Source organism: Microplitis mediator, chromosome 6 (assembly GCF_029852145.1).
Source record: "Microplitis mediator isolate UGA2020A chromosome 6, iyMicMedi2.1, whole genome shotgun sequence".
Taxonomy (NCBI): Eukaryota; Metazoa; Arthropoda; class Insecta; order Hymenoptera; family Braconidae; genus Microplitis; species Microplitis mediator.
The window spans coordinates 18,201,505-18,228,694 of NC_079974.1; the positions used below are offsets into that span (position 1 = coordinate 18,201,505).

General features: G+C 32.3%; 4 protein-coding genes across 4 annotated transcripts in view; 2 read left to right on the plus strand and 2 right to left on the minus strand.

The window, feature by feature from the left end:
- Positions 1–27,190, minus strand: part of LOC130670240 (dynactin subunit 6) — a 55,147-nt gene that overhangs the window by 5,433 nt on the left and 22,524 nt on the right. The window lies entirely within an intron of this gene.
- LOC130670237 (zinc finger protein 729-like) lies at positions 507–21,066 on the plus strand. Its single transcript, XM_057473532.1, has 4 exons — positions 507–993; positions 1,236–1,399; positions 18,003–19,668; positions 20,508–21,066. Exons 2-4 carry the CDS (start codon positions 1,274–1,276, stop codon positions 20,906–20,908), a joined length of 2,193 nt encoding a protein of 730 aa, XP_057329515.1. The 5' UTR covers positions 507–993; positions 1,236–1,273; the 3' UTR covers positions 20,909–21,066.
- On the plus strand, positions 4,215–9,726 carry LOC130670235 (uncharacterized). Its single transcript, XM_057473530.1, has 4 exons — positions 4,215–4,636; positions 4,732–4,871; positions 4,937–5,381; positions 5,559–9,726. Exons 1-4 carry the CDS (start codon positions 4,327–4,329, stop codon positions 9,539–9,541), a joined length of 4,878 nt encoding a protein of 1,625 aa, XP_057329513.1. The 5' UTR covers positions 4,215–4,326; the 3' UTR covers positions 9,542–9,726.
- LOC130670236 (trimethylguanosine synthase) lies at positions 21,282–26,207 on the minus strand. Its single transcript, XM_057473531.1, has 4 exons — positions 25,798–26,207; positions 25,263–25,398; positions 22,073–25,087; positions 21,282–21,499 (listed from the first exon to the last, which is right to left on the minus strand). Exons 1-4 carry the CDS (start codon positions 25,905–25,907, stop codon positions 21,389–21,391), a joined length of 3,372 nt encoding a protein of 1,123 aa, XP_057329514.1. The 5' UTR covers positions 25,908–26,207; the 3' UTR covers positions 21,282–21,388.

Consider the following 27,190-nt stretch of genomic DNA (forward strand, 5'->3'; position numbering starts at 1 on the left):
GGGTCATCCGATGTCCAGATTTTTTTAAATATTTTTTTTTTGTATAATTTACCGCCTTTGAAAAAATTCAAAATCTATTAGACGATGGCTAACTCCAGTATTTTTTTAAATATTTATCACTTCTAAAAATTATTAAATAAAAAAGTTTGAATAATTTTTACTCTGTCAATAATTGGGTCAATGACCTTAACTTGCAATTTAAATTATGATACTGAAGTTAGCAGACGTCTAATAATTTTTGGATTTTTTTTAGACGATAAAACATTAAAAAAAAAACTTTTGAAAAAATTCCACCTGTAGTTTTTAAAATTTTCTACATGTGCATATTTTTATATTATTTTTTTGCAATTGATTTATTGAAAAACAAAAATTCAAAAATTTTTAAATGTCTGCTAACTTCAGGATTATTTTAAATTTACTGAGTGACTAAAAAATCGATGGTTTTAAAAATGTCAAATATTAGAACAAGACAAATAAATATTAAACAGGTCGATAAGAAAGAAAACACGTGTTATTTGAAGTTCAAATTTCAAAATGGCCGATTGTGTATATTTCTATGTATATTTACTGATTACTCCGTTATAATTCACAATAATTTCAACATCACATGTAGACCTTTAATATTTAAACTAAATAAAATATCCTAGCTCTAAATAATATACATTTTTCATAACTAATATGTGAAAATAAATATAAATAATTGCTAATTACGTATCATCAAAAGTTATTTTTATTTTTTTTAAACTTAATAAATCAATTATATGGATTACGAGTGTAAATATAACCACAAAGACGCCACAATGTAGACAATATGGTTTTTTTTTTAATTATTATTTAATTAGCAGCATATCCAGACAATTTTTTAATGAGTGAACACTTAGTATTTTAAATTTCATAATTAAATAATAAGTAATTAATTGACAATGTTCGGGATGGATTTTAAAAATTTTCGGAGTAAATATTTTGTTTGCCGGGAAAGTTAACCTTTAGTAGGTATGTATTTATGAGTGAAATAGCAGACGAGACATTTCATAAATTTTAAATAAATAAATAAATAATGAAATTCAAAAAAACCCGCGCACGGATTTTTCATTAATCTTAATACGAATTGTTAAATTTTTATTCCACTTACATTTTATTTATTTATTTAAAAATTAAAAAAATTCCCACTTGTCAGTTACATTCACACTCATATGTATTTTATATATTTATTTGTTTGCTTTTATTTATTTCAGCTGAAAATTTAAACTGAAGATAAATTTAAAAAATTGCAATGATGTCAGAAGATATGACAGTTGACACGTCATATTTAACATATGAAATAAATGGATCGCAGTTCGTATTTCAAACATCTCCGTCGACGCTCGTTGACGTTGGGTCACTTGATGTAAATAATAAAGACGTCAGTAGTAGTATTGCCACTATAGCGGACCCCACTCCAAAGTGGAGGGGGATATCGCGCGGCGGTGGGAGATAGCTGTGCCCGCTCGCGCAGATTTAAATTTAAATTTAAGCAATAATAATAATAATAATAATAATAATAATAATAATAATAATAATAATAATAATAATAATAATAATAATAATAATAATAATAATAATAATAATAATAATAATAATAATAATAATAATAATAATAATAATAATAATAATAATAATAATAATAATAATAATAATAATAATAATAATAATAATAATAATAATAATAATAATAATAATAATAATAATAATAATAATAATAATAATAATAATAATAATAATAATAATAATAATAATAATAATAATAATAATAATAATAATAATAATAATAATAATAATAATAATAATAATAATAATAATAATAATAATAATAATAATAATAATAATAATAATAATAATAATAATAATAATAATAATAATAATAATAATAATAATAATAATAATAATAATAATAATAATAATAATAATAATAATAATAATAATAATAATAATAATAATAATAATAATAATAATAATAATAATAATAATAATAATAATAATAATAATAATAATAATAATAATAATAATAATAATAATAATAATAATAATAATAATAATAATAATAATAATAATAATAATAATAATAATAATAATAATAATAATAATAATAATAATAATAATAATAATAATAATAATAATAATAATAATAATAATAATAATAATAATAATAATAATAATAATAATAATAATAATAATAATAATAATAATAATAATAATAATAATAATAATAATAATAATAATAATAATAATAATAATAATAATAATAATAATAATAATAATAATAATAATAATAATAATAATAATAATAATAATAATAATAATAATAATAATAATAATAATAATAATAATAATAATAATAATAATAATAATAATAATAATAATAATAATAATAATAATAATAATAATAATAATAATAATAATAATAATAATAATAATAATAATAATAATAATAATAATAATAACGAATTTAGGGTATTTTAAATAACTTATGAAACATACTTTAATATGTTTATTATTTATTAGCTAATAAATAATAATTATTACAACAATTACTACAGTATAATATTACGTGATAATATTATTTAAGAAGATTCTTTTGATATAAATTCAAATTTACAATATTGCGTACCAATGTAGAATATGTATAGTTTATTGGCCATAGCCGCAGTGTTCATTAACTCAATCTGCTCTGGATTTTCCATCAAAATTTTGGCTGTTCTTGTAGGTAGGAAAATGTTGTTTTCGTCGTTTAAAGAAGCCACCACGGTTTTACATTTAGCGTTGTCCACCAAGCGAATTGATGAAACCCTGTATTCCTTGTTTTCCTCTAAATCAGTCATTTTTATGGTTGGTAAAATGTGATTCAAACGGCTAACGGCGTTGATTCTTGATAGATCCATTGTAAATATCTGAAAAGTATTAATTACGACTCCCATAAATTATAGTATTTTTAAAAATAACACAAATAATTGATGTTTGCAGTTATACAAACCTTTGTAGTTCAACGTAATTAAACAATTATTATTATACTAGTTTATAATAAACAGTGTTAAGACTCTTTTAGTAATACCGTAGTGCTGTAACAGATGCTTCTTTATATACAGACCCAAGCCCCCACAAAACTGTCAGATTTTATCTGATCAACATTTAGAAATATGTAATTATGCTATACAAGCGTTTTTATTTTGTTATAAATAATATAATTTTTCAGTAACAAAAACACTGAAATTGCTAGACAGCCTAAAATATTGAATAAAAACAACATTAAATAACATTTAAGATATCCAATTTCCTTGTATGCTTTTAAAACGCTCACAATGAGCTATACACGTAGATAACACAATTTCACGCGTTTTGTGTAATATTAATATTTAATTTCGCTACAACAACGTTTTCATTTTGTTATAAAAATATAATTTTATATAATTAACTTATTTTGCTCACCTTATATTTTCCAGTAACAAAAACACTGAAAATGCTAGACAGCCAAAAATATTGAATAAAACAATGTTAATCAACATTTAAGCTATCCAATTTCATTATACGCTTTTAAAATGCTCACCATGAACTTTACACTTAGATAACTTAATTTCACGTGTTTTGTCTAACACTAATATTTAATTCCGCTACAATAACGTTTTCATTTTGTTATAAATAATATAATTTTATATTATTATTAACTTATTTTGTTTAGATAGTATTTTTTCAGTAACAAAAACATTAAAGTAGTAGTAGCATTAATAATAGAACCAGGTTAAAAAGTATGAAATAAAAACGTTGTTAATTAATATTTAAAATATCCAAATTACACTTATGCTCTTGGTGATCTTATATTTACCGAATGAAAGTTTCAGTGTATTATTTACTAAAACTAAAAACAGTATGCATGCACCAATGTTAAAATATGTAAATAAATCATAAATTAAAATATGTTTCCACGCTGCTCATTTAATAATATAATTTTTAAATAAACAAACGTATATATATATATATATATATATATATATATATATATATATATATATATATATATACATAGATATGTTTCCACTCTGCTCATTTAATAATATAATTTTTAAATTAACAAACGTATATATATATATATATATATATATATATATATATATACATACATACAAGTATATCATAGCTATTGCACTATGTTAGTCTGCAAAGCGAAGCATCAGCAGAAAATATGTTGTTTGACTTATGTTTGTACTATCTTGTCATTTTACATTCGTACATGACAGAGTAAACTAAGGTCTAAAGAACTATCAATAACAACGTAAACGTGTGATTAATTTTAAAATGGCATCAATCAATAAATACCTCTATGATGAGCTTATACAATTAGTGGTGTTTATACGTAATAATAAGCCTGAATTAACAGTGGCGTTTCCGGACGACCGTTTAAAAGTATGGCAATATCTTTCAGAAGAAACCGTGTTATTGTTATTAAAACGTATCATTTTATTTACGCCTGCCGGTATAATAAGTGACGCTTATGAAAATGGTTTGATTTTTTCAAGTGTTAAAATTATGCATACTGTGTGTGGTTGTTTAAGAAATAGTAAAAGAAAGGGTGCTAAAAGGCTTTCTAAATTGATGACTGCTTATGGTATGTACGGCTATACATTTGAATATCGCAAATTTTAATAATTAGTTTAGCTGTTTTAAAAACTATTGTGTTGAATGTTTATCTTTATATTATAGAACAGCATTGTAAAGAAGACGTTTTAGCTACTCTTTCTAATAATGACAACAACACCATAAATAATGATGATGACGATGCAAAAACTGGTGAATTGCCTACTGCTGCATCGGGTACTGCTCCTTCTTCTTTCAACATAGAGGTGCGTTAGAATGGTATTTTAACATGCCCGAATGATTTAAATTATTTTACAACAAATTTTTACAGCCTGAACCCTCCACTTCTTACCAACAACGCGAAGATGACGGTAATTGGCTCGAGTGTTCGAAAAATACCTTTTCAGTAATACTACCCCACGAAATAAAGGATCAGGCTGGTTGGGTACACGTTGACCGTGGAAACCACATATCTGTCGAATATATTCCGGAGATAATAGACAGCGATAATGATGGTAATGATGACAATGACACTCTTTCTGTTTTATCATGCGATACATGCAATGCTGAAAATGAAAATGAAATGGAAAATGAGGATATTGACTCTCTTGCACAATTAATACCTGAAGAAGATGAATTTTATATGAAAAATTGCGGTATTGGTGAACAAACAAGCCAAGAAGAGCAAGAATATAGACTCCGCGTAATAACTGAAGCCCGTATGGATGTCTCTTCTGATTCTGAAACGGAGAATAGTGAAACTCAATCCTTAACAGGTAAATTAAATTTTTAAACTGATACCCTATTTCATTAGACCGATATCTATTATTTCCGTAGATTTTGTTAACGCATACCTTAACGCCGATCGTGTAGAAGAATAAATTTTAAAACAAGTAAGCCAAACAGGTATTTTGATTTTTATAGTTAAAGATGTATTTATAATATTTTTACAGGCGATCAACGAGGTGGTATTTTAACAAGAAGGGCACGTTTGAAAATCCAAGCAGCTAATCAACAAGCACTCTCACAACGTTCTGAAGAGAATAATTTTTGGAGTGTTGAGCCACCCGGGCAGCGTTTTATTATTGAAAAAGAACACTCTAAACATTTTAAAAAATTCGGCGCAAAAGGGGTGGAGAGCGTTATTCGTATCTTACAACCACCTACAAATACCAATAAAGTTCAATGGCTTGAAGGTGGTTTGAGAGACATTATAACGCATATTACCTCGAAATGTAGAGGTCATGATTATGTGGGGTTTACAATCAACAGCGATAAATTCACGTCAGGACCCGTATGGTCTCGTTTTAAGCAAGCTAACGCATATACGCCTGATGATCTAGGCTTATTACTAAGTAACGTAGCACAGAGTGCCGGTACTATCACAACAGACGATCAATTAGTCATTACAGTCTCTACTGTAGATGGTATTGAAGGCACAGGTCGAAAACTTTTAACGCATCAATATATTTACAAAAAATCTATAATTCCTATCAATAATAACGATAATTTATGTTTACCGCGATCATTAGTAGTTGGTCGGGCCTACGTTGAAAGAGGTGAAATACGTACAGGTACGTTACATCGGAAATGGAAATCAATCACCGATAATAGATGTACCCTACAAAAAAAGGAAGCGTTGGCTTTGGTTCATAAAGCGGGTGTTAAAATTTCTAGTAAGGGTTGTGGTATCGAACACGTGTTTACTTTTCAAAAATATTTTGAGCGGTTGGGTATAGCTATTGTAATTTATGAATTTTTAACTCTAGGTAAAGGTGACAAACCTATATTTGACGGGCGCGAAACTGTTCAATTAACTTTTGGCTGTATACAACATGTTATATATATATTATACTACGAAGATTCACAACATTTTCAACCAATTGTAAATTTAACAGGGGCTATAGGTAGTAAAATGTTTTGTAATTTATGTAATATAGGTTATACAAGGGGTTCAGAACATAGATGTTCTAAAAGATGCCCTCGTTGTAAACAAATACCTGTTTGTAATTATGTATGTAAACGCATTTGTACATTATGCAATAGGTGGTTTTCAAATAACAAATGTTTTGAAAACCACCTTGTTAAGGGTTCTAGTAATTTACGAGGGAAACGTAAAGATACCAGCGTCTGTGAAACAGTAAAAATCTGTACTGTATGCTGCCGTCTAACACGTTTGGGCAGTGCAAATCCGCACGAATGTAATATCGTATTTTGTAGAGTATGTAACAGTAAAAGACCTATTAATCACTATTGTTATATGTCACCATTAATGGCAAAAAAGTTACCAAAAGTTGTATTTTTATTTTATGATTTTGAGACACAGCAGCATACACGCGTTAAAGGCTCTCGTGATACATATCTTCACATTCCTAATTTATGTGTCGTACAAAAAACATGTTCTTATTGTTGTGATGATAAAAATGTTTCAGATATTTGCAATTTTTGTGGTCAGCGTGAATTCCTTTTTGATAAAAATCCTGTTGAAGAACTTATTAAGTTATCATTACAAACTTATAACGGTTTTACAAAAGTAATTTGTATTGCACACAATGCTGGTAGCTTCGACGGACAGTTTATTTTACGGTGTATGTTAGAACGTAACAAAGCTCGTTTACCTAAATTAATACTAAACGGTACTAAAATTATCGTGATGACTCTGGGGAATACTATATTTTTAGATAGCTTAAATTATTTGCACATGCCGTTACGTAACTTACCTAAAACTTTCGGATTTGCTGGAGAAATAGAAAAAGGGTTTTTTCCACACTTTTTTAATACACCTGAAAATGTAAATTATATAGGCCCTATGCCTGATATAAAATATTATGCACCGGATACAATGCTCAACACCGAGCGTGATTGTTTCGTGACATGGTATAATGAAAAAAAACAAGCAAATTATATTTTCAATTTCCAACAAGAGTTCAAGTTTTATTGCCAAACAGACGTTACGGTTTTACGCCGAGCTTGTATGTCTTTTCGGGAATTGTTTATAAAATGCGGTAATGTTTGCCCGTTTGCTGAATGCACCACAATAGCATCAACAGTTTCAAAAATATTTAGACGAAATTTTCTTAAGCCTGATACGATAGCTATTTTACCGCCTAATGGTTGTTATAGGTGGCGGTCAACACAATCTATTAAAGCTATTTCATGGCTGATATTAAAAGAATACGAACTAGGTTGTCAAATTATCAATGCCGCACGTTGCAAAGAATATCGTTTAGAAGGGGGTATAGCTGTTGACGGTTATTATGTAGATAGTAAAACTAACGAGCGCATCGTCTTACAGTTTCATGGATGTTTTTGGCATGGATGTTTATCGTGTTATCGGGTGAACCGTGATAAAGAATTAGGTAAAGGCGATACTATGGATGAGCGATACGAGAATACTTTAGCAACTTCCGAAAAAATCCGACGTTTAGGTTATAAATTAATAGAAATATGGGAGTGTGAATATGATAAACTTTTGTTGAGAGATCCAGAAAAAGCTAGCTTTTTACGATCACACCCTTTGCTTGATAAACACCCTTTGAATCCGCGCGATGCTTTTTTCGGGGGTCGCACTGAAAATTTTATACAGTTATACGATGCCGAAGAAGGAGAAAAAATAAAATATGTTGATGTTTGCTCACTTTATCCGTATATTTGTAAGACAGGTAAATTTCCTATAGGTCACCCTAAAATTTTTACGGGTGATGAATGCTTGCAACTTATTAAAGAGAATAAGGATCTATCTGATATCGAGGGTCTTGTAAAATGCACAATTTTGGCTCCACGCGACCTTTATCATCCCGTATTACCATGTAAACTTCATAATAGGCTTATCTTTGCTTTGTGTTATACATGCGCTTTATCTTTAAATCAACATGATTGTGATCACGATGAGGATAGCCTTAGAGCGTTTACAGGCACATGGGTAGTTGATGAAATACGTAAAGCAATAAGTAAAGGATATATTATCATTAAAGTACATGAGATATGGCAGTATGAAATAGCACAACATAATCCGGAAAATGGGTCAGAGGGTTTATTTACTGATGATATAAATATGTTTTTGAAAATTAAAACAGAATCAAGCGGGTACCCTAAAGATTGTATTACTGAGCAAGAAAAAGATGCTTATATTGCTGAATATGAAAAAGCTGAAGGTGTAAAACTAGACAAAGAAAAAATTACGAAAAATGAGGGCTTACGAGCTGTAGCTAAATTGAGTTTGAATTCATTATGGGGAAAATTTGGACAACGGGAAAATTTACCACAAACTGAAATTATCACTACTAGAGCTCGATTAATGGAGATGTTAACAGATAGTCAGATTGAAATCACGGGGTTTCTACCGGTAAATGATAAAACAATATATCTAAATTATATAAATTGCGCGGATAGTGTAACAGCTTCACCTACAACGAATGTTGTTATAGCTGCGTATACAACAGCCCAAGCTCGCCTAAAGTTATATAGTTATTTAGAAAACTTGGGTGAACGTGTATTATATTGCGATACAGATTCTTGTATTTACATTTCTAAAGATAATCAATACGAACCCCCAACAGGTAAATTCTTAGGCGATTTAACCGATGAGCTAGAATCTTATGGACCTGGTAGTTATATATCATCATTCGTAACAGGCGGTCCTAAATTTTATGCATACGTCGTCCGTAAAACAGATGACAGTACTAGCGAGGTGTGCAAAGTTAAAGGGATAACGCTAAATTTTGAAAACAGTCAAAAAATCAATTATAATACAATCAGGTCTTTTATATTAGGTGATAATACTGAACCTATTATAGTTAAGTTTGACGCTATAAGACGTACGCTTTTTCATGATGTAGTAACGCGTAAAGAATCAAAGACAACAAAGCTACAATATAAAAAGCGTAGGCTTACTAATGAACATCGATCTTTACCATTTGGTTATTTAACGTTATAAGCAATATGATAAAATAATTATAAATATATATAGTCTGCTTGAAATTTGATATATTATTTCTATATTAAGTATTATGTATGTATATGTATATGAAAATGTATTAGTTTTGTATATTTTATAAATAAACGTATATAAAAATGTGTTGAAGTTTTTGTATACTTTATGAATAAATAAATGTGTGGCATCAGCAGTAAAATATTTTTATAATTTACTTTGTATTGGTAATTATGGTTCAACCTATATAAGTTTTTAGATCAAAAAATATTTTACTCAGTTGTGTTTCATGATTACTCGTTATTCAGTATTTATAAAGACAATAGTGAAAAGTATAATAACTTTATAAAGTAATGGATATTGTTATTGATGTTCAAGGACTATTTGATAATTATGACAACTTTTGTGTAAAGGAAATTAGTGTGGTTAGTATCGACACAGTTATACAGGATCACTGGGTAATAAAATCACCTTTTCCGTATAATAAACTAACAATAGAGGCTAAACGGAAAAATGATTTTATCACGCGTAATGTACACGGCATAAAATGGTGTAACGGCTCCGCTATTTTTTCGAAAATCGTGTCTATTTTAACCTGTTACTCTGAAAAAGCGCGGTTTATTTATGTACGTGGACAAATCAAAACAAAATATCTCGAGCAGATATTAAAAAGAGAAATAATAAATTTAGAAGAGGATGCTGCTGAATGTCCAAACTTTAATTTTTTAAAAAAAAATACTAAAACACAGTGTTCTCTACATCATTCTCTAAAGCAGTGTTGTACAGCTAAAAATTGGAACTGTTCTTTAAATCAAGCTGTAAGTTTACGTAATTGGATTATCGAAGAGCGCTCAAAACCCTTCATATAAATTTTAAATATCACTACCACAACATCCCAGCCATAATCTGTGTAATGGACCCGTGCTGGAAACATCCATGGACTTCAATTATTTGCGGTCCAACCGGTTGCGGCAAAACAGTTTTCGTAAAAAAATTTATGCAATACTTACAACAAATGAGTGATACTAAATTTTCAAGAATAATATTTTACTATGCTGAGTGGCAACCAACATATAAAGAATATCCTAACTTTGAAAAAATTGAATTTCGTGAAGGTTTACCTAATAATAACGATTATAGTTCTGATAATAATGCTAAATTAATTATTATTGATGATTTGATGCGTGAAGCCGGAAATAATACTGTTGTTGATCTTTTTACGAAAGGTAGTCACCATAAAAATATTAGTGTAATATTTATTACGCAAAATATATTCCATCAAGGCCGTGGTCAGAGAGATATTTCATTAAATTCAAACTATTTAGTGATTTTTAAAAATCCTAGAGATCGGTCACAAATACAACATTTAGCACGACAAGTGTGTCCAGAAAATCCTCTTTTTTTGCAAGAAATATATTATGATGCTACAGTTAAACCGCACGGCTATCTTCTATTTGATTTGAAACAGGCAACACCTGAAAATTTTCGTTTCCGAACGTGTATTTTTCCTGACGATAAATATCAGATTGTATATGTTCCTAAAAAAACTAAATAAGTAATAATTTGTATAATGGCTTTAACTACGCTGTATAACAGCATTGGTTATCGTTCAGAAGCGTTAAGAATACAAAGTTATTCGCAATGGCCCGAGCCAACGGTATCTCCAGAAAAACTAGCAAATGCCGGTTTCTATTATACGGGAGAAGGTGATAGTGTTAAATGTTTTGAGTGTGGTATAGTAATATGTCATTGGCTTCAAACGGACAACCCCGTGAGCGATCATAGGCGCTGGCAATCAAATTGTCGTTTTATTCGCAACGTGCCTTGTGGTAATGTGCCAAAAGACGTGGATCTCAGTACAGTGTCGCCCGTAGAGCAAAACACATATCGGCCACGTTACGGTGATGAGTTTAGACCTGGAGCCGTACCGTATTCAAGTGGCTAAAGCAATATACACCGTAATATTACAAAAACAATAGTCGAATCGTAATGGCAAAGAAGTTACCTCTCGGGAAAAAAAAATTAGTTGTATTACAGGCTATATGCTCTATGCCTAAAGAACAGAGACAAGCGGTTTTACGTAAGGCCGATACGGCGTTAATAAGGTGTATTTGTGAGTGTGCTTTAAACATCTTACAAGGTACTGTTGATTTGAAACAACAAGAAAAACAAAAATTAAAACGTCACGCACAAGTTTTGAGAAAATTAGCTTCACCTAACAGTAATCTGCAACAGAAAAAGAAAATAATTGTTCAAAAAGGCGGTTTTTTACCACTTTTTTTAGCACCTATACTCGGCACCTTATTATCCAATCTTATATCTAATTAAAATGGAGTATGCACGTAAAATGGTACTGGTTCCTGAAAAAACAGTTATTACAGCCGATACTGTAACAAGTGCGAGTGAAAATTTAGCGGATGTGTCTACACCGAAAAAGCAAAGTATACAAACTACAGGAACAACTTTATCGAGGCTGGATAGTGAAATGTATCGGATACTATACTCTGATACATATCCAGACGATCGCGCAAAATGGTCTGCTTATTCACAAGTGTTAGAAAAGTATTTAAGACTAATAGACGCTGACAAATTTGAACCGATCAGTGAAAATAGTTTATATCATCATAGTAAAAGACCCCTTATTGAAAAAACCGGTGATAAGGACTTTTCAGCTATTAATAGTACAATTATTGAAAGTGTGCCGTCTAAATTTCAAAATAAAGCGAAATTATTGCTAAAGAAGTTACAAAGGCTACCTGATGATATTATATCATGGGATTCTAATGGTTTAGTAACTATCAATAATGATCCAATAATAGGGTCAAATATTATTGATCTTATAAATCACGCTATGCGACACAGGAAAAATACCCACGCTATTGGTCAACGTCAGTTTTCCAGGATTCTTCGTACAACACATGTACCTCGTGAATACATAGGAAATCATAATTTATTTCATTCCCGTGATATATCTGCATCAACCCCAAGGAATTCATTGCGACAGTCCTCTAATAATAAAATTACGGAAGAAAGTAGCTCCAGCATTGAAGATAATATCAACAACACAATATTAAATAAAACTCAGTTACGTTTAGACACGTCTTCTGAATACACACCAGACTCGGATAATCAACACGGCAAAGGTGTTTCACAATGCAAGAAAATAAAATGGGTGAAGTTCAAATATTTAAAAAATTAGAAAAAACTTACTATAACCCCGCCCATTTTGCTGGTTTTATTGGTAGTGTTAATTCTTTAAAAAAGAGTATTGAATCGGATCATACATCGGAATTATTTAAAAAAAGGAGTGTTCAAAAATGGTTGGAAAAACAAGAAACTTACAATACACACCGCATGAACAGACACAGGTTTGAAAGAAGATGTTATAATGTGTCAAGAATCGACGATGTGTGGGAGGCCGATTTAATTGACGTTCGCAATATTTCATCATACAATAATAATATTGGTTATTTATTGGTTGTTATTGATGTACTGAGTAAGTTCGTTTGGGTAGAACCGGTAATTAATAAATCAAATATTTGTGTTGTACAAGGTTTTAAAAAAATTTTGAAACGTGCAGGTTCACGTAAACCACGATTATTACAGACAGACAGGGGTAAAGAATTTTTGGGTAGCTTATTCCAAGAACTTTTAAAGAAACAGAGTATAATATTTAGAACAGTTAGAAACCCTGATGTTAAAGCGGCTGTTGTTGAGCGTTTCAACAGAACTCTTAAAGAGAGACTATGGCGGTATTTCACACACGCGCGTTCAAAGAGATACGTTGAAGTTCTACAAAAAATTGTTCACAGCTACAATCATGCGAAACATAGTGGCATAAAAATGGCTCCATACGAGGTTAACAAAGAAAATGCTGAGGAGGCATTTCATAATTTACAAAAACGGTATGTTAAAAGAGCTGTACGACAACCTAAATATAATGCTGGTGAATTGGTACGCATCAGTAAAGCGAAAGCACCGTTCGTGAAAGGATATGAAAGCGGCTGGTCAAAAGAAATTTTTAAGATTGCGTCTGTCTCTGCATACAGGCAACCTATAGTGTATTTATTAAAAGATTTAAATAACGAGGCGATAGACGGTATTTTTTATACTGAAGAATTATCCCGTGTCCAGTAAAAATGGCGAATGTGCGTGATAATTTTTACGTTGTTCTACCTAGTAACAGTAGTATGCTATATTTTCCTGAAAACACAACTACAAGATTTGTTACAAGGTTATCACATACTATAACACTACCTGGTGAATGGGAAGTTGGTTTAACAGAAATGCAAACACCTATGACTTTTCTTCATATTACACAGGATAATGAAGACAGTTATTTAGGTATAATTAATTATATAAGTCCTACAGAGGAAAGACTTCCCGAAGATTGGGAATCCAGAGTAATTTTAGGTAATGCACCTTATGGCGTGTATAAATCTATCGAAGCATTATTAGAGGCTATTCATAAACAAAAAGAGTTCTCTGATCATATCAAATTCGAATACGATTCAAGTGGATATATTACGGCGTATAAAGTATGTACAGGTGAGGATGTAGTACACGGTCTAGAAATTAGTGAGAGGCTGCAGGTTATTTTAGGGTTCAACCCACAAGACTCGTCGCCAAAAATAGTAGAAAAAAATAAACCATACAGAGCCACCAAACCTGCTACTCTGAGCGCTGCATTACCAGGTACTATTTACGTATACTCGGATATTTGTGAAAATTATATAACCGGTGACGTTCAGACACCGCTGCTAAGACCAGTACCTCTTGATATCGACCACTACAATTACGGCAGCGTAAAAATAAGCAATTTCTCACCACCCCGCTATATACCCGTTTCACACACACAATTTACAACGATTGAAATTGATCTGAGAAACGAATTTGGTAAACCTATACCATTTGAAAGCGGGACATCGTCAGTAACGTTACACTTCCGCAGAGTTAGTTAACCTAAAATAATGACGCATTACGAGATGATACAATACGGGTGTGGTAGCCGTGACTACGATAGTATTCATCAGTTTTATATAGGCACACCTTATCAAAAAGGTCATGGTATTGGTAGTTTTCTTGGTGGGCTGTTTAGGAAAGTACTACCGTTTTTAAAAAGTGGTGCCAAAGCTGTGGGGAAAGAGGCTGCGCGGTCGGGTGTGAACATAGCTTACGATATTTTAAATCATGACGTACCTATTAAAGAATCTTTTCAAACACGTGTCCGTGAATCGGGTAATAATTTAAAACGCAAAGCTCAGCAAAAACTTGATAGTCTTATGACAGGATCGGGGTATGTGCCGAACCAGTTGCTAAATAGCGGCAGTATAGACTTGTTACCAGTTAAAAGAGGTCGTGTAGTGAAAAAGAAACGTAGTAAAAAAGGTTCTAAACCGCAGCTAAAAAATAATAAGAAGAAAAAATCTCACAAGAAGAAGACAGGACAGAAGAAAAAACGGAAAAACACGGTCAAGAATACTAAATCAAAACAACGTAGTGTGTATGATATATTTCAATAACTGTTTATAATGGCTTTTTTACATATACATTCATGTGAATGCGCAAAATCCGAGTTGGAGTTGTTTTCATTACCGCCTACACAGACAGCGATTGAAAGTTCTCAGTGGGTTTATTACAAACCAATTTCATCATTAACAGATAATTCACCAATTGAGTTTGTTGTTCAAGGGCAAGGTGATGAATACATCGATCTTGCTCATACAATGCTCAGTGTTCGTGTAGCTATAAAACAAAATGCACCAACAACAGCAGCAGGAGCAACAGCATCAACACCGACACCAAAAGTAGGTCCTGTAAATAATTTATTACACTCCATGTTCAATCAAGTCGATGTATTATTCAATCAAAAGCCCGTGTCAACGCCTAATAATTTATATGCGTACAGAGCGTACATAGAAACGTTATTAAACTACGGTTATGATGCTAAAGAATCACACTTAACGACTGTGGGATGGGCTGAAGATACACCTGGTGAATTCGATGATATAGCCGATGTCAACGCAGGGCTTAAAAATCGCCGTTCTTTCTTAACTTGTGGTAAAACTTTAGATTTTATTGGCCATTTACATTGCGATGTCTATAACCAGGAAAGGTTTCTTATAAACGGTGTGGAGATGCGCTTACGTCTAACAAGATCTCGTGATTCGTTTTGTCTTATGGGTGGTGCTGATAGTCAAAACTGTACTCTTCATATTCAAGAAGCTAGCTTAGTTGTGAGACGAGCTAAAATTTCGCCGAGTTTTTTACTTGCACACGCAAGAGCTCTAACTAAAACAACAGCAAAATATCCTATAACGCGTGTAGAGGTAAAAGCCGTTTCAATTCATACAGGCGTTCATGGTGAAACAATTGATAATGTGATATTAGGTCAAATACCTAAAAGAGTTATTCTAGGATTCGTAAATAACAAAGCTTTTAACGGTGATAAAAGTTTGAATCCTTTTAATTTTCAACATTTCAATATTAACTATTTATCACTTTATGTCGATGGGCGCCAAATACCTACAAAACCATTACAACCAGATTTTTCAGCCTGTGGTCAATATATAGATGCTTACCACACTGTTTTTTCTGGAACAGGTGTGCATTTCCTAAATGATGGTAATACGATAGATCGCTTCGATTACCCAAAAGGGCATTGTTTATTCGCTTTTGATTTGACAGCCGATTTGTCCGCAAACAGTAATTCACACTGGAATTTGATACGTCATGGTAGCGTTAGAATAGAAGTGCGCTTTGCTGAAGCTTTAGAAGCAACGATCAACTGTATAGTATATGCTGAGTATGATAGTGTTATAGAAATAGATGCTTCCAGGCAAATATCTGTTGATTTTACCGGTTAAAATGCTGAATTAGCAGTAAAAAGAGTATAAAGGCAGGCTGCGAAAATTTTTAAGTTAGTACCCAAGTAAATTTACTTCTGCGCAGTTGTGTCTAGAAACATGATGAATGTTGTAGTGGACATTAACGGCTTTTTCAACAATAATTGTGAATTTTTACCTAAAGAGATCGCTTGTTTAAGTTTGGAAGCAAGCGTCATTGGACACTGGATACTGTCTTCAGAATTTGATTTTTCACTATTGAATATAAAACGGCAGAAAGAAAATAATTTAATTACAAAAAGAAGCGGTGTGCATTGGTATGATGGTGAATCTGTTGTAAGATACGTATACGGTAATTTACGAGCGTTTACCAGAGACGCTTCAAATGTGTACACTAAAGGTGCCGTATCTAAAAAGTTTTTAGAGACTCTCTTGTGTCGTGTTGTAATAGATATAGACAGCATTCAAAGCGCTATATCCTTTGAGAGCCAACCACAGGCCGATATTGTATGTATGTTGCATAGCACTCGCGTATCAGCGGGTACGTTAAAAAATAACCAGTGTGCCTTATCACGTGCCTACATTCTGAAAAAGTCGTTACTCGGCGAAATAAACAGTGATAAAGCCGGTGAACGAGGGTCCTATTTAATTGAAATACCTATTGATCAAAACATTTTTCAAGAATGCACAACAGACAGTACGCATGATCAGCAAAATTGTTTTCTATGTAATGAACACTGTACAGATATTCAAGGCTCTTCAGTACATTCCGGACCATACAGTAGGTGTATATCCCGCGGACAAGATTCCAAAAGTATTGACGAAACCGATCGCTCTAGTTATTAATACAGATGGCTACAAACAACCAGGGCAACACTGGGTTGCCGTCTACATTAATCGACACGGCCAGGGATGGTACTTCGATAGCTATGGATTACCTCCAATCATTCCAGAACACATTAGATGGCTCAGAAGAAACTGTACCCAGTTCACTTATAACAATCAACGACTCCAACAGGAAAATTCTCAAGTTTGCGGCCAATATTGTATCATGTATTTGCATAATATGTCTACTCATTCTACACTCTCTGAATTTTTATCAATCTTTGACGCGCAGTTCCGAAAAAATGATGAAATTGTAGAAGATTATTATAACGCTTTTATGAATATTAAAAGACAACGTAGAAATAACGGGTTTATTGGTGGAAATATTTCAATACATTATAATCAATCATGTAATCGTAATATTCTATAAAAATTATATATGTAATCATGTAAACAACTAAATATTCAATAAATATTATGCTTAATAAATATATCCAAGAGTATAAATTATTTTAAACCATGCCCAAATACTATTATTATTTTGACTTTTGTTATTATTACGATTATTATTATGGTTATTATTATTATAATTATTATTATTATTATTATTATTATTATTATTATTATTATTATGCTTATTATTATAGTTATTATTATTATTATTATTATTATTATTGGTTAAATTTAAATTTAAATCTGAGCGAGCGGGCACAGCACATACCGCTCTATCCCCCACCACCGCTCGATATCCCCCTCCACTTTGGAGTGGGGTCCGCTATAGTGGCAATACTACTACTGACGTCAACGTTAATTTTATTTCTAAAAATCAGTTGAATGATGGTAATCATGGTGACGATAATGATGATGGTAATGATTTAGAGCCGGTTGTAAATAGTAATGATGGTGAAGAAGAATCGATTCCTATTGTTTGTGTTGACGGAGTTATTTATGCCCTACAAGATGGACAGCTACAGGAATTAGATCTGTCAAAATTGCAGAGTAATGGTAACGTTGAGGATCAAGTGTTTATGGTACCTAAGGCTGATAATCAATCAGTTGATTTAAAAGAAGAACCGGAAATAAATTTAGATAATTATCCTCTGCATGATGGAATAAATGTTGACGTAAATAATCGTAGTGTTGAAGATGATTTTAAATTAGACAGAGAGTATGGTGATGATACACTGAATGCTAATGATTTTGTTGAAGTTGTCGCTGCTTTTAAATGTAAAATATGTCCATTTACTACTCAAGATCGCGGGCAATTGTTGAAACACTTTCAGACCGTTCACGCTAATCCTGCGCCTCTTAAAGTTGAAGAGGAACCTGGTAAAACTGATGACGTTAAGTTGGTTTACATGTGCGGAGAATGTTCGAATTGTTTTCCGTCTATGGAGAATTGCCGGGAGCACATGATCAAGGACCATCAGTTGACTGATGGCGCAGTTGATACCGAGCACGAGAGTGCTAAGCAAGAAATTAAAAGCTTTGATGATTTGTTGGGTAAAAAAGTTAATGGGAAGGTCAGTAGGCAGGTTAATAATAAAGTTAACAAAATTACTACGAGTACGGATGATGAGTACGCTAATAATAAGAAAAAATTGGAAGTAAAAGAACGTAATGTCAAGTGTAATTATCGGGGGTGTATTCATAAGTTCAGTACTGAAGAGCTGATGCAGAAGCACGCGGTCTGTCATATAGAATCGCAAAATCCGAATGTATTTAAGTGCAACGTATGCACGGACTTGATGTTCGCCAAGTGGCGAACGTGTTGCATGCACTTGTGGAAGAAACACAACATTGACATTGATCTGCTGTGCTGCAGCATTTGCAAAAACTACAAGAGCGTTTCGAGCGTCAAGTTGCTGACGCACATGCGGGTGCACAGCGAGAATAGAGACTACGAGTGTCCGGACTGCGGAAAATGTTTCAAACAGTCGAGTCAGCTGAGAAACCATCGGGTGATGCATCTAGATCGTAAGTCTGTTGAAGTACCGCGTTGGTACACTTCCAAGACCTGCGAAATGTGCGGCAAGACTTACGCAGACTCAAAATGTCTGAAAAATCATATGCAGGCAGTTCATTCCAAGTTGAGACCGTACGTTTGCACTGTCTGTGGACACTCGAGTGCTCGAAAAGCTATGCTGCAAATGCACTTACGGCAGCACACTGGAGATAAACCTTTTAACTGCGACAAATGCCCCTTCAAAACTGGCGATCACAATTCTCTGAGGCGGCATATCATGAGACACACTGGAGTCCGTCCGTATAAATGCCCTCACTGTTCTTATTCTGCTATTCAGAGCAGTGCTTACAAGAATCATTTGAGGGCTAAACATCCTAAATTATCCGGATTGTTTACTTGTGAAATTTGTCCTTTTAAAACTGTTAAGAAAGAAAGTTATATGGAACATGTCGGCAATCATGAGAAAGGAATTATTAAGACGACTAATCAGAAAAATGGTACTTTCATTTATAAATACTTTTTTTTTCGTATCACCTGCATTTAAACTGCGAGTTTCAATGTCTGTTTAGTTAATTAAGGGCATTCTCAGAGAGTGCCCCCACTTTTTAAAAATATTCAATGACTTTCAATTGTAATGAGTGCATTAAAGTTTTGATAATTAATTTAAAAAAAGGCAGCGCAGTTACAATTTCGCCAAGACAGATTTTTATAAAAATTATTTACAGTTGATATCAATTAGGAGTTAAACGAAATTTGAAAAATAAATTTCAGTAAAATCTCCATGTCAATTTTATAATTTGGAATGTCAAATTTTTTAGGCTGTCATTTATTTGCAAATTTCGTTATGACCCTGAAGTTAGCAGACAATTAGTAATTTTCGGATTTTTTCTTAAGAAATCACTTACAAAAAAAAAAAAAACAAAAACTAAAAATATGCACATGTAGAAAATTTAAAAAACTACAGGTGCAATTTTTTCAAATATTTTTTTTTTTATAATTTATTGTTTAAAAAAAAATCCAAAAATTATTAGATGTTGGCTAACTTCAGTAAGTAATTTTTTAAAAAATCTATATCTCAGCAAAATTGTAACTGCGTTGTCCTTTTCTCAATTTATGCTTTAATTTTTTTAAAATTAATTAATAAAATTTTCATACTGAACAGGCCCTAGACATTTAAATTTAAAGTTTTATTGCAAGTAATTATGGCATAGGATAAAACACGATTTCAAACTCTGAGTGATTGTTAATATGACTCGCCTGAAATTATTATGTTTAATTTCTTGCCATAAAATAGTATTTAATTTTCTAAAATAATAATTTGTTGGTATGGTTTCAGATGTAAATAATGTTGAAGTATTTCCTGGGAATATGGCTGCGGCTCAACTAATTTACAGTTGTCTAGGCGCATTTTCAAAAGAAGAAAAAGAAATAGAAGCGAGTTTAATGTCATCGTCGACATCAGCTGATGGGACATCACAAACGATAACGATACAAATACCATCAACACATCTAGAAAACACTCTGCCTATTGGTGATAATGCTATTAAAAATAATATAAGTATAAATAATAATATCAATAACAACAGTAATTCGACGATTGAGCAAGAGGATGATGAAACAATGCACTGTTTTTTAAAAATCCCTCACGAGGAAGAAGAAAATATTGATACTGGCGGTATCACTATTCCAGCCGACCCTGAAGATATTGAACCAACGATTCTAAATGTTGAATCTTAAAGTGATATTAATTTTAATATATAAATATAAAAATATTATATTTTATTTTGAATAATGAAAGAAAAAAAATTCACTGACTATTTTAATTATTTAAATAACTAGTCAGGCAGTTTTTTAAAGTCAGTGGTTTTTCTAAAAAAAAAAAAAAATAAAATTTTAAATCATGATCTTTTAGTTTAACGTAATTTATAATAACTAGTGCGTTTTGGTGATTAATTTATTTATAATATAATAAAACGATACAAGTTTACAATAAAAACTTAGAATAATTTTTTTGGAAGCCGTTGAAAGTATTGTTTTTTTTTTAAATGTTTGTGTGTTGGAATACTTACGTCGGTGTAAATTAAAAGCATATTGTACAATTTTGAGGACATTGAAAGATTTTACAAGCTATCATTAGATTAGATCACTTGTGTAGTTTTTTTTTTTCGTTGATATATTAACACTGAGATTAATTAGTTAATTAATTATTGATATTCATTAACAGTCCCTGAGAAGTTCACCGAAATATGCAGTCAGAGCTACGAGTTTTCGATCAAGAAAATTTTGCTCAACTTCTACACCACCTCCAGGTCCTGCTAAAATGGCGAGCTGAAAAAATTTTAAAAAATTAATTAATTTATTAATTATATATAATTATTAGGGTATGCCATTTTAGGGTAACTTTTTTTTTCAACGCACGATTTAAAAAGCTTGACATTAAAATAGAAATAACTACAAAATTATGCGGAATTCGAAAAAACTTTATCAGAGATAATTTGTAGGAAATAAAATTGTCTACAAAAAAGATTCTATGAGATTTTATGATAAGTCTGATAGTTTCGACGGAAAAGTAAAAAGATCTAGAAATTTACTATAAATTTGACTTCAAGATCCGATAACTTTTGAACAGATGGATTTATCAAAAAATGATAAGAGATTTAATTTGTAGAGTATTAAATTCCCTACAAAAATGTATCCTGGGCTTATTTGCACAGTACGCCTTAAAATTTTTTTTCCCATGTTATTTAAATGGAAAATCGCGATGAGCCAGCTGTTAATATTAAAATTAAGGGCTCTAATTTTAACAGGCATCTCATTTTACTTTTCTGCAAGTATAAAAGCTGGTGGTGCGTCAAAAAAAGGCCCTAAAGTGGCACACCCTAATGGAGTTTTAAAAATTACCTGTATCGTATCAATGTTTCGTGGCAAAAAGTAAGAAATATTTGGTGAAATTTTTTGAGCTACACTAAACAACTTGGAACCACCAGTAGGACTTAGAATATTATTCAAATTAAAAGTTTCATCGTGTGCGTACTTGGGGCCACCCCAAGGCGGACTTAGAAAAACAACATCGGCGATCAACTTATCAGCCAACTTAAAAAAATCACCGACAATGAACTCAATTCTGTCTTCAACGCCATAAACACGGGCGTTATTACGCGCCAATTGAATTTTACTTTCATCAATATCAATGGCGATAACGCGTTCGCAGGTCAACGCAAATTGTATAGCGTTGCCACCAGCGCCGCAGAAGGCATCTACGATAGTATCACAGCGACAGCGCTCAGCAATGTGCATCGCTATTTTTTCAGGAGTAACTGAGAACCAGCTCTCGCGATCTAATTTAATACCCTGATCAAATTTACTAAACAAACGGTAACGTTTTACCCAGTACTTCATCAGTTCGCGATCGTTATCCACCTCGATCGGAAGACTTATGTTTCTCTTTACTTGCTTTCTACGCCGTTTTTTAAGCGACTTTCTTACGCTATCATCGTCGTTTGTCGGTTTATAATTTATCACATCAGTCTGACCCTGTTCTTTAATTAAATTATTCGTCGTTTGAGCTGGATCGGTAACTGGTTTATCATCTATAATCACGAAATCATCGACAATGCTCGTTTTAATATCACATTTATTATCGATCTCTGTCTCGAACTGAACAACTTCGCTTTCGAAAACGTCATCGGTATTTTCGCAACTGTCGAAGGTTGCGTTTACATCAGGCGGCGTTTCCATAGAGCTCGTGCTGGGCTTGCTGAAGATGAGACGCTTTGCGTTCAGCTTAGCATTATTGATACCAGTATCACATTCTTCGTCCGAGCTCGAGGTAAACTGGACTTTGGTATAGGAGCCTTTGTCATTCGGCTGCAGCTCCGTTTCTAAGGGAAGAGTTATCGGGCAGAAGGACAGATACTGTTTTACTTTATCAATGGTGTCTGTTATTTCGTAACCGTTTTCATCAAAATATGTGTGTTTGTTAGCCAGCTTTGAGCGGTTTAATTTCATTTTTAGCTGTCGGTTGGGTAATCTCACATGTTTTTTCCGATAAACAACTTCTCCTTGTAATTTTAAATTTTTATTGTAGTCACTAAATGTGTAACCCATCACTGAAAAGGCCTTTTTAATTGTTTCTAAGCCTTCTTCAGTTTCTTCGACATCTAGAGCGTGGGAGCGTTTCAGTGCAGTAGGTTTATTTTCGTGAGGTTTATCGCCTTCATCATCATCATCGTTTGATTTTATAAAACTTAAAATAGACGTTACTGCAGGGGAATTTTTAGTGTCATCTTGATGAGACGATGATGAATCCTTTGGTTTCGCTCCCTGAGTTTTTTCAGACACAGATTCGCTTTCAATTATCTCTGTGTCAGGATCCGATGACTTCATAGTCAAATTACGCATCAGTACACCAACAGAATCAATTATTTTTTTCTTTGAATCCAATCGTCGTTTTGACATTGATTTTCTGGTCCCAGTTTTACTTTCACTTTTGTGCGGTTGATTTTTAATTGGTGTTTTTAATTCATTTGCATCAATAATAATAATGTCGCCATCGTCGTCATCGTTATCGTCATCATTATCATTGTCATCAAATGAATTATTTTGATGTTGATATTGTTGAGGTTGTTGAAGTTGGTGTTGAGCATAATGATGATGATTATCATCATGTTTATCAGTCATTGGTGAATTATTAACGCTATTTCTATATTTTTCAAAACGTAATACAAAATTATCATAATGTTTTTCATACATAACTTGAAAATTCATTTTCCAAAGATACTGCCAGTACTTGTCGTTGTCTGTCGATGGCAATTCGTTATCTTGATCCAAACTGCTGTTGGTCGTAGCATTGCTCTCAGTAGAACTAGTCACTGAGCTGACGAGACTCAAAGACCGCGCTGAGTTTGAATCAAAACTTGACTCAGACAAAGTCATTTTAGTTACGTTGGTCATCGAGTCCGACATGGTCGCGTACGTTTTTGCGATTGACCCGTTGGTTGAGTCGCAACGTGACATTGCTATTAGTCTTTCGTCCTCAGCATTTGACGTTTGATTGTAACTGTCCTCGACGCTGTAAGGACTCAGTGGGTTCCAGCCGTCTCCAGTTATTTCACCCTCGTCGTAACTCCCTATTCTTTTACGATTTTCTTCAGCGTCTTTGTCATTAATCATCTCCTGGACATCAGTTTCAAATGAAAAACTCACGCTGTTTCTACTTCTTCCTCCCGACTCACTAGATTTTGTTTTTAAAAATATCCCTTCGAAGTTCGAACGTTCTGAGGCGCAGTTTTTGTGCGCTTGGCTTGGAAAACACGTGTTCTGTTCGCTGAATTTTTCGATGAAATCACTTCTTGTCTTTTTGTTTTCAATCGACGCTGCTGTTGGCGGGTCAATATTTATATCTTTTAAATATTCCGGATTTATATAGTCCGCGTACTTGGAAATCCATGATGCCCAAATTAATTGCTCGCCATTTTCAGCCCAAAATTTTTCCCACGATACTTCTACGAGACTTTTTTCTCCATTGCCGTACATTATATCGACATTTAAATAGGGGTCATAAATATCTGAGTCAATGTCACACGTGATATTAAATTCGCTATAATTATTCAGCCATTTATTATTTAACTCACGTGTCTTAGCAGTAATTATTGGCTGTAGGGCTTTCGGTGACTTTGATTTATCGCACATTGTTGATGTTGATGTTGTTGTTGTATGTGTAGAAGTATTTTTAGGTTCGTACTGCTCATGGTACTCAGATAAATCAGCTCCTGAATCAGACTGATGTAGTCCCAATTTGTGGGTAAAATTCTGTGCCGTTGACCTTTGGACAGAATCACGAACTGAGTCATACTCATCTGTTGAATAATTATTGTCCGTATGCGATGCACTGCAATAGCAACTTACTGGCTCTTCCTAAAATAAAATCATCGTCAGTAAATAAAAATAAAAAAAAAAATAAAAGATAAATCATCAGTGTCTTTGTCAGAATTGTGAGGCTTTAAAAGACTTTTTCAAACAATTCCAATAACACAAAGCATTTCATTATCAGCTGTAATAAATTATATAAAGATAATAATTTAAATCCTACATCATGTTTTTCAGTTATTTGGGCTTCAACTAAATTCTGCTTATGACTATCCAGCATTTCTGGTAAACAATCATTTTCATTTTGATTTTCGTCTCCAGCTTCATCATCTTGAACTACTGTATAAATTTCAGGATTTCTATTAAACAAAAAAAATTAGTAATTAATAAGCAGCAAAATAAAGTACACAGTAGAAAATAAAAATAAATAAATGCCAGCGAGCTAATCAATAAGTACAGTATTATACAGTACATTATATAAACCACGAATTTGACATTACAAATAAATATTAATAACAATTATTAAGCATTACATAAACGACCCTTGACATTTATTAACTTGTTACTGATGTCACGAGCCCACATAATAATAGTTTAACTTAATCATGTGTTCACGTTACAAATCGATACCGCATCAAAAATAAACTACTTCTTTTTATCGATACTCGAGATATTAATTTATTTTTATTAAATTTTTAGCTGAAATAAATAAATGAATGAATGAATAAATGAATAATTAAATAATAAATGATAATTACCTGATGAAGACACGACTACAAAGACAGTAGGTGTAATTATCTTCATTGAGAAATAGTGATTTCTCGGCTATATAAACGTCTGCAAGCGGTTCCCAATAAGGCTCACACATGTTATTGAACTAAAATGCTCTTTGGTTTCACACACTTTTAAATTTTAGTTGCTGACTACAATTATTATCGGAGGGTTAAATTGACATGATTGTTGGAAAAAATTTTAACTGATTACTTGTGTAAAAATTATTAAAACATTTAATAACTAATACTGATACTGATAATTGATGGAAGGACATGAAACAATGTATTGATATGTGCTAATACTGTGCTAAGTTGTGGAGCTAGGAGCTTTTATTATGGTTGCTTCTATCGACTCGAGTTTAATTCGATGTATCGATATATATGCATGTTGCCTATCTATAGAAGGGCTATTGTCCCGAAGCTAAAATCCCGAATAAAACTCGTCTTTGCCCATGGTATGGATGCGCGAACATTAGAATGGAGTGGAAGGGCATCTGCCGTTCCTACTAGTAATTCGCGGCATAATTACGAAAGAAGAAAGAAGCTTATATTATCGACCGCGCGTAACAGAACAGTTTGTATAAATCGTAATAGATGGAAGTGTGATGGTTATTTTGTGAAAAAAAAAAAAGCGTAAGACCTAGGCCTCTCGAACTTGATCACTGGGCAGGCGTGGGTTCGAATCCCAGCGGTTGCCGAAAGAATTTTTCACAGAAAGAGTGTGAGGTCTTTTGGCCCTGAGGTTCGTATCGTCGCCGATCCATGAATTCGATCTGGTTTCAAAATTGAATTTGATTTGGTTGAGGCGTGAATTTGATTCGTATATGAATTCGACTCGATTGGCTAGATTGGGTATGCCCAAGGCCTTATAATATATATATATATATATATATATAAAGCTTGAACTTGATCACTAGGCAGGCGTGGGTTCGAATCCCAGTGGGTTGCTGAAAGAATTTTTCACACGCAAAGTGTGAGGTCTTTCGATCCTGAGATTCGTCTGGTCGACGATCTTTAGAATTTGATCTGACTTGAAGTGAATTTGATTTGGTTTAAAAAGGAAAAATTTGAAAATTGAATTTGAATTTGAATTCGACAAAGTTGGCCGGGTAGGGGATTGCCCGAGGTCTGATAATATAAATATACCTTAAAAAAAAAAAAAGTAAAAGCTATACGTGATAAGAAACTGTCAATCGGATCTTGATAATAAGAAGGAGATCTTATAAAATCTCTATCGGAATTTATGAGAAACTATTGGATTCTATGAGATTTTCTAAACAGGGATTGAACGTATGTGAAGCTTCTTTTTCGAACATCTGATTGTCTAAAGTCACCATGAATTTTCGTTTTCTATTATTTTGCACCGGAGGAGCCTCAA

Excerpts from the sequence above, each read along its gene's own strand:
- LOC130670237 (XM_057473532.1), top strand. The coding sequence starts at position 1,274 with ATGATGTCAGAAGATATGACAGTTGACACGTCATATTTAACATATGAA. Across the intron at positions 1,400-18,002 it reads CACTTGATGTAAATAATAAA|GACGTCAACGTTAATTTTAT; the intron begins GACGTCAGTAGT and ends AATACTACTACT. Across the intron at positions 19,669-20,507 it reads GACGACTAATCAGAAAAATG|ATGTAAATAATGTTGAAGTA; the intron begins GTACTTTCATTT and ends GTATGGTTTCAG.
- LOC130670236 (XM_057473531.1), bottom strand. The coding sequence starts at position 25,907 with ATGTGTGAGCCTTATTGGGAACCGCTTGCAGACGTTTATATAGCCGAG. Across the intron at positions 25,088-25,262 it reads AAATAACTGAAAAACATGAT|GAAGAGCCAGTAAGTTGCTA; the intron begins GTAGGATTTAAA and ends ATTTTATTTTAG. Across the intron at positions 21,500-22,072 it reads GAAACATTGATACGATACAG|CTCGCCATTTTAGCAGGACC; the intron begins GTAATTTTTAAA and ends AAATTTTTTCAG.
- LOC130670235 (XM_057473530.1), top strand. The coding sequence starts at position 4,327 with ATGGCATCAATCAATAAATACCTCTATGATGAGCTTATACAATTAGTG. Across the intron at positions 4,637-4,731 it reads TAAATTGATGACTGCTTATG|AACAGCATTGTAAAGAAGAC; the intron begins GTATGTACGGCT and ends TTTATATTATAG. Across the intron at positions 4,872-4,936 it reads CTTCTTCTTTCAACATAGAG|CCTGAACCCTCCACTTCTTA; the intron begins GTGCGTTAGAAT and ends AAATTTTTACAG.